The sequence below is a fragment of the Lactuca saligna genome, chromosome 3, assembly GCF_052625555.1.
Source record: "Lactuca saligna cultivar CGN05327 chromosome 3, ASM5262555v1, whole genome shotgun sequence".
In the NCBI taxonomy this organism is placed as follows: domain Eukaryota; kingdom Viridiplantae; phylum Streptophyta; class Magnoliopsida; order Asterales; family Asteraceae; genus Lactuca; species Lactuca saligna.
The window spans coordinates 168,936,650-168,943,947 of NC_136419.1; the positions used below are offsets into that span (position 1 = coordinate 168,936,650).

Genomic DNA, 7,298 nt, shown 5'->3' on the forward strand with positions numbered 1-7,298 from the left:
AGTGGTCATATTTGATACATCAGTGTTGATTTATCCAATGGATTAACTTCTAGGATTTCTCTTATTGTAGCATACGTCCTCCAAAAAACCCTAGAATCATACAATATCCTTGTCTCATTTAGTTTAGTGTTCTTTGTGCATTTTGAGTGGTGTTGAAGAAGAAGCAAGTGGAGTTGGTCCATAAAAGATTGGTTAGTTTAGTGTTCTTTGTGCATTCTGAGTGGTGTTGAAGAAGAAGCAAGTGGAGTTGGTCCATAAAAGGTTGGATCTAGTGAGGTTTCAACTTTCTTGTCACTTGAATCAAGTTATACTAAAAGTTTCTTATTTTCTTTTATTTGTTTGTAAGAAGTGATTGTTAGTTTTGTACCAACAACGTTGTACTTACGAATTGGCTTTAATTTAAAATTGTAGTTGTTAGTTTTTGTAAGAAACCATTGATGTTTTAGATTAAAGAAATTTGTTGCTTATAATTGTGTTTGAATTTTTTTTGATAAACATTATTAGCAAAAAGTTACAAAAAAATTATATTAAGAAAATAGTAAACATTTTTTAGACTACTAAAAAATTTGCCAATTAGTGACCAAACAAAATGGTCACTAAGAATAGAAGTCATCACTAAATGATTTAGTGACCAAAATTTTGGTCTCACTTTTTGTCACTATAGGTCCATCGCAAAAACTAATTACTGACATAATATAAAATGGTCACTAAATAGTGACTAAAATACATTGGTCACTAAATCATAATATAAAATGGTCACTATATAGTGACTAAAATACATTGGTCACTAAATCTATGACGACCCGCTTCGTCACTAAATGTTGTCACTAATCAATGAACGTTGTCACTATATTACCTAATTAGTGACCATAAAAAGTCGTCATTGATTCTTTTATTAACAAAGATTTCGATTTATCTACCTATTGTTTTGCTTGATCAAATGCTTCCATCCATAATAATCAAAATAAAATGACAAAACAATCAGATACATGATTGGTAACATATGTACATAAATACCAGAAACGATCACTTACATTGATTTTGCCTAATAAGTGTTATAAATCCATGATGTTTGTCCTATTTTTCTAGAATTTAAAATGTATAACCTACAACACCTATGGATACGAAAGCTGCATAGCTTGAATATATGCAAACAACTATTTTACCATTTTTAGCCTGGTCCGGTATGAAAGTTGGAAAAAGCATTGCTTGGCTTCACAAAAAAAGGTATAAAACTTCATCATATTAATTAAAAATTAGTAAAAGCGTATAAATACATGTATGTTTCTAGGAATAATATATATTTTTAATGATTGGGCTATAACTAATCAGTTATAAACACATCTGTTTCCTATTAATCACTTAAAAATACAAAGGATCCAAAACACAGTTTAGCAGTTTTCATGGCATGTGATTTTAGAAATCAAACATAATAAAGTGACTAAAATAACATAGTGATTCTAACAACAATTGGCAACAGACACTGTAATATCTGATATAGTAGTCATTTTCTTTCTTGAAGATCAATGCTACCTTTAATTGGTGGTAATGAATACGATGAAGAGAAAGATCATGTGAATCGAATGAATATATAGATTTGTACACCTGGCAAGCTTCTCAAACACATGGACACAACTCCAAATTTTGATTGTTCACAACTACAGGTCAAAATTCAAAATTCAATTTTCCATTTTCTTTTCTTTCTCAAAGAAATTCCTCAAACCAAAGATTTGTTCACTGAACTTTGAATCTGTTTGTTTGTTGAACCATTACCAATTCACCACAAACTCATTAGGAAAAACATAAACCCTAGATTTTCAAGCAAATCAATTTGGGAAAAACATAAAGTAGATTGTGTGCTTTGGATATGGAACTAAAGCAAATCAATGTCGATCTTGTTGCTGCTGTTGGTTGTTGGCATAACTAAGTCTTCACTTTCAGATAAATTATAAATGGACTTAAGAAAACAAACTAATAAAGAAAGAATTAAACCTCTATTTATTAGGGATGATCTTGATCATAACTATATTTCTTGAATCTGAAAAGCTTGATTCAGAAATAATCACATCTTCCCTGATAAAAAACCTGACACAGTATATTAGAAAAGAACATATGTTTTGAATGAATGTGTATGTTTGAAACTAAGTGAGCAACTAACATTATAATGTAAAGGACATAATCTATGAAACAACTAACCTGGCCATCAGCAGCAGAAGTAACTATTGTTCTGTCATTAGTGAAAGGCATGATTCTAGCTTGAAATATGTTGTCTACATGACCAGAAGCAACATCAGAACCTGACACAAGGTGCACAATCAATTTAAAATTTATAAAACTTGAGCTGAAATAAATTGTAAATAAACTTAAAGATAAAACTCTGTATCAATTTCACGATTTCAATATAAAACTTCGCATTAGTTTCACAAACGTAAATATATCTGGGGAAGAATGAACCTTGGAAGCAGAGATTCAGCAATAGAAGTTTCTGGGAGGATTGAAACCGATTTCTCTGTTAAAAACCTACAGAATCTCATGTTGCGAAGGATCGCTATTCTTATCATATACACTACTCTCCATAATAGCTTCAGTGATGTTATCAATGAACTGTTTAGATTAGTCAACATCAGCAAGTTTAAGAACATCCTTGAGTGGAGGTCAAAAACGGACTTCAATTCCACCACTTCGACCTCCGTCAGCAGGACATCAGGCATCAATGCATCGATATGAGGTAAGGAATTCAGCTGTGAATATGCCTCCTTTATGAGAAAATTGTAGAATTATAAACCTGGTGGAGAATCGAACGAAACTCAATTTGAAGCCTTAATCACCGACCCGCCCTAATCGCGTAGGAGATAGGGTTTATGCTTTGCAAACCAGCTGTTGATTGAGTCGATTGATCAGACGAGACAGATCAGAGGTGAGAGTAGTGTGGGAGATGGGTAGCGGTAGGAACCATCTAGAGAAAGAGAAAGATAGGAGAGAAGGGAGATAAGGCGGTGGTGAATGTGAGGAGGAGACGATACAGTGGATGATGTTCCGGAAGAAATTGTATTTGAGGCGGTGGTGAAATAGAAAGACGATTAGTCGATGACTCTAACCTGGTCCATTGGTATAGGGAGACGGTGGATATTAATCTAAAAAAAAAAAAAAAAAACAGATAGTTTTTAAAAGAAAAAACTAAAAAAATAAAAATTAAAAAAAAAACTATAAAAAAAAAAAGAAAACAATAGGAATGAATTACTACTGTTCCTAATGAGGTTTTAAATTAATATATATATATATATATATATATATATATATATATATATATATATATATATATATATATATATATATAGATCCATTAAGAAATGTGAAAATGGTAAGAAGGCAAGAAGAAATACTAATTAATGATTGATAAAGGGAAGAAATGTAATATTGGAGCCAAGGATATGTTTAAGTAAGTGGTTTTAAAATTGGTAGGAGTAAGTCACGTTCCAATGATGATATTAAAGATTTGCATCAGTTACAAAGTAAAAATTGTTTTTTGCCTATTTTCTTGCCTGGGCTTTTTTTGGAACGAGTAAGCATGATAAAAAGAGCAACCAAGCTCTATGAAGAAGCTCATACATACATCCACCGATTTCCAAATTCAAAAGGCAAAGGTATACGGATTCACATTTCACAACCAAGAGAAGAAGACGCATCAAAGGTTAGAAGCTTCAACTTATTAATCAATGAATTTGCAGATTCGTTAAACATAATTCGAAGAAAGAAGTTTACTGATTCACGTTTGTTTTTGTTATTTTTTGTTAATTTTTTATTTTTATTTTGTATTTGAATCTAAAGAATGTAGTTTTGGAACTCTATGTTAATGTGAATATGTTGATTCAATATGATGTATGTTTTTATAGACTAGGAAACTAGTGATTAAATCTGTTTGAGGAACAATTTTTGTGATTCATTGCATTTTGTGATGCTACTTATGTTATTCAATGGTGTTGTAAAAGAAGTTGATAACTGATGCAAGCTGTTTCTTGTCTTTAAAAAAATGCTAAACAAAGGTTTTAATTAAATATGAGTTGTGCCTCCTATTTTTCGGTTAGTGGATGAAACACTGGATTCGTTTAGGTGTTTTTAATGAAGCAGTTTAAAAAAAACACAAGTGTCAAAAAAACTGAAGCACTTGAATTGAATCGCTGGAATCAGTAATACAGATATGATGAAATGGATTCGTTACTGTGGTTTTAATGAAGCAAGTAAAATAAAAAACAAGTATAACAAAAAGTGAAGCACTTGAATTGAAAATCTTGAATCACTTGAATAACTTGAATCAGTAAGTATAAAAACAATGATTTTACAGCGCGTATAATATGTATAAAAATTAAATAATGTAAGATTTAAAGTATGTGAATCAGTTTATAGACGAATCAATTTTTAGATTAAAGATGTTGTCTGCATCATTTTATGATGTTTCCTAGACTAAATTTCCAATAAACCCAGCAAGAAATAGCTTAAAGTTGGTAATCTTTATTAATTGTGTATTAATTGAATCTGACATAAATCTATTTATGTGTTACAGATATGTTTGAATCGCAACCAACAAGTATTCAGTCTGATGAGGTTCAATGTCTAGAACTTGTGGAAAAAGGTTGGACACCAGAAGTGGAGTTGAAACCATATGTAGGGCAAGTGTTTCCTTCATATGATGAAGCACTGGCATTTTATAGAGAATATGCACGCAATAGTGGGTTTGAAATACGAAAGGCAACTACAGAGCAGTCAAAAAAAGGAGATGGTTATTCCCGTAGGTACATAGTATGTAATAGGGATGGAGAGAAAAAAAACGTTCATTTGATAGTTTGAAAGACCGGAGCAAACAGCGTCGTAATCGGCCAAGTCACCGAACCCGATGTAAAGCTTGTATCCGATTGAAGGTTAATGATGAAAATCTTTGGGTGGTCAAATATTTTGAGGAGAAACACACACATGAACTAGTTAATCCAAAAGATTTTATTTTTTTTTGAACAGTAACAGGAGGCTTACATATCATCAGAAACAACTTGTAAATGATGTTTCAGATATAAATATTGGTTCGGTTAGAGCATTCAAGATATTGAAGCAAACACAAGGTGGATTTGTCAATGTAGGGGCAACGGAAGTTGAATGTAAGAATTTGAAAAGGGATATGATAACATATATTGGTGAGAGTGATGCGGACATGGTAATTGAGAAGCTTACTAAAAAAAAGGAGTATTTACATAACTTTACTTTTGAATATTGGGTGGATAGTAAGGGGAAGCTATGTGGGTTATTCTGGGCAGATGAAGAAGCAAAACGTAATTATTCCGTATTTGGAGATGTTGTTGGATTCGATGCTACTTACCGAATAAACAAGTATGCAGTAGCTTTACTTATTAAAAAATTATCATGTTTCGGTTTGGGCGTATCATATGAACTTATAGTGAGTAATAACAAGTTTAATTCATATCGTATTACTTGTTTTACAGGTACTTCATGATTTTCGTGCCATTTACCGGTATCGACAATCACAAAAAATGTGTCACTTTTGTTGTTGGCTTACTTGCTAGTGAGTCAATAGAATCATATAAATGGTTGTTAATGGCTTTTAAAAGTACTTTTGGACGGGAACCAACAGTGTTGATGACCGATCAAGACCCGACTATCAAGCAAGTGATTCCAGCTGTTTTCTCACCATCATGTAGGCATCGATTGTGTATGTGGCACATATCACAGAAGTTCACTGATAAGGTAAAGAATATACGCACATAATACATTGTATGCATTACTTGAATTGACAAATTTTTTATGTAATGATGATTACTAGTTGATTTTTCAGTTGGGTTCACATATGTCGAAGACGGGGGTGTTGAAACGTTTAAACAGTCTAATATGGAATGAACGAATCAGTGCAAGCGAGTTTGATATAGAATGGCAATCAATAATGGATGAATACGATTTAAATAGTAACAATTGGTTTAACGAAATGTTTTCAATACGAGATAAATGGATTCCTGCTTATTTTCAGGATTGCCACTTATCACGGTTAATGCGAACGACATCAAGATCGAAAGGTGAGAATTACTTCTACGGGTTGATGACAAATGCAGATTTGCACTTAATTGAGTTTGTCAGTCATTTTGAAACGGCAATGGAAGCACAGCGTTTTGTTCAACGTAAAAACAATCATGACTCGCGTTACACGAATCCTGAAATTATAACTAAATTGCTGATTGAAGAGGAGGCAGCTCAAACATTCACACGAACTGTGTTCTTTGAAGTTCAAACAGAGATAATGGCATCGATGCTTACATGCTACTCAATTAAAGTAGTAGAATATGATGGAATAACTAAATTCAGCATCAAGGATATCGACAAAGATGTAAAACATTTTGGTGATTTTGAGGTATGTATAATCTAGTCCGTTGTATCTAGTATTGGTTTAAAAAAACTGATATTATTATTTTGTAATATTGACAGGTTTCATTCATGAAATCCGATTGCACTGTTAGTTGCTCGTGTTTACGATTCGAATTAACTGGGTGTCTATGTAGACACTGCTTTTATGTATTAAGGATGTCGGGTGTGGAACATTTCCCTAAAAAATATGTTTCAAGAAGATGGACAAAGGATGTGGTGCCGAGATCAGCAAGCGGATATAATACGTGTCAGTTTCCTACAAATGATGCAAATGAAGATTTTAAAGCAATGATCCGGGACATATACTTTTCAGTTGATTATTGTGTTGATCGGCTAGTTTTTAATATGGAAAAGCTAAAGTTATATAGACAGAAAGTAAAGGAGTTGACGAAAGATGTTGAAGAAGAAACAAGAAATGCACAACCCATGACGAACACAGCCTTCATCGGATCGGTACTTGGTGTTGAGAAGAGAGATGAAGTAACGGTTAAAGTTCCAGAAGGAATTAGAAACAAAGGTAGTGGCCCGATTAAGAAAAGGACGATAGGACAAAAAGAGACTGCGATTGTGAATGCTAAAAAGGGTTCGAGAAAATGTGGACAATGCGGAAAGTATGTTGATCATAATGCTCGCACTTGCCAGCAAAAAGCTAATGTTGCTACTTCTAAATAATTTGGTTTTTCCTTCTTACATACTAAGTTTTCAAGAAAAAAAAATGTTATTTTACAAATAAAAATAAATGTTTGAGTTCTACATTTATGCAATGTACTTGCAAGAATATATGCAGATAGTTGAAGTGTTATTTTTAATAAATTACTATCTATGCCTGAATCCATGTTATGGTATTGTTAATGCTTAGATGATACGTGATGTCATAA

At 32.5% G+C, this 7,298-nt stretch overlaps 1 protein-coding gene and 1 long non-coding RNA gene across 5 annotated transcripts; one reads left to right on the forward strand and one right to left on the reverse strand.

Annotated features, from left to right (window-relative positions):
• Positions 1-953: 953 nt before the first annotated feature.
• Positions 954-3,196, reverse strand: LOC145037452 (uncharacterized). 4 transcript variants are annotated; one of them, XR_013678868.1, is made up of 4 exons: positions 2,455-3,107; positions 2,197-2,297; positions 1,993-2,085; positions 954-1,213 (listed from the first exon to the last, which is right to left on the reverse strand). It is a non-coding gene; the product is annotated as an uncharacterized LOC145037452 (long non-coding RNA). The 4 variants fall into 4 exon arrangements; XR_013678867.1 differs by having other exon boundaries at positions 1,993-2,297; positions 2,455-3,108; XR_013678866.1 differs by having other exon boundaries at positions 954-2,085; positions 2,455-3,106.
• A 372-nt stretch (positions 3,197-3,568) lies between these two features.
• Positions 3,569-7,092, forward strand: LOC145036145 (protein FAR1-RELATED SEQUENCE 5-like). Its single transcript, XM_078984618.1, has 6 exons — positions 3,569-3,770; positions 4,562-4,790; positions 5,017-5,376; positions 5,490-5,751; positions 5,840-6,406; positions 6,481-7,092. Exons 1-6 carry the CDS (start codon positions 3,569-3,571, stop codon positions 7,090-7,092), a joined length of 2,232 nt encoding a protein of 743 aa, XP_078840744.1.
• Positions 7,093-7,298: the final 206 nt, after the last annotated feature.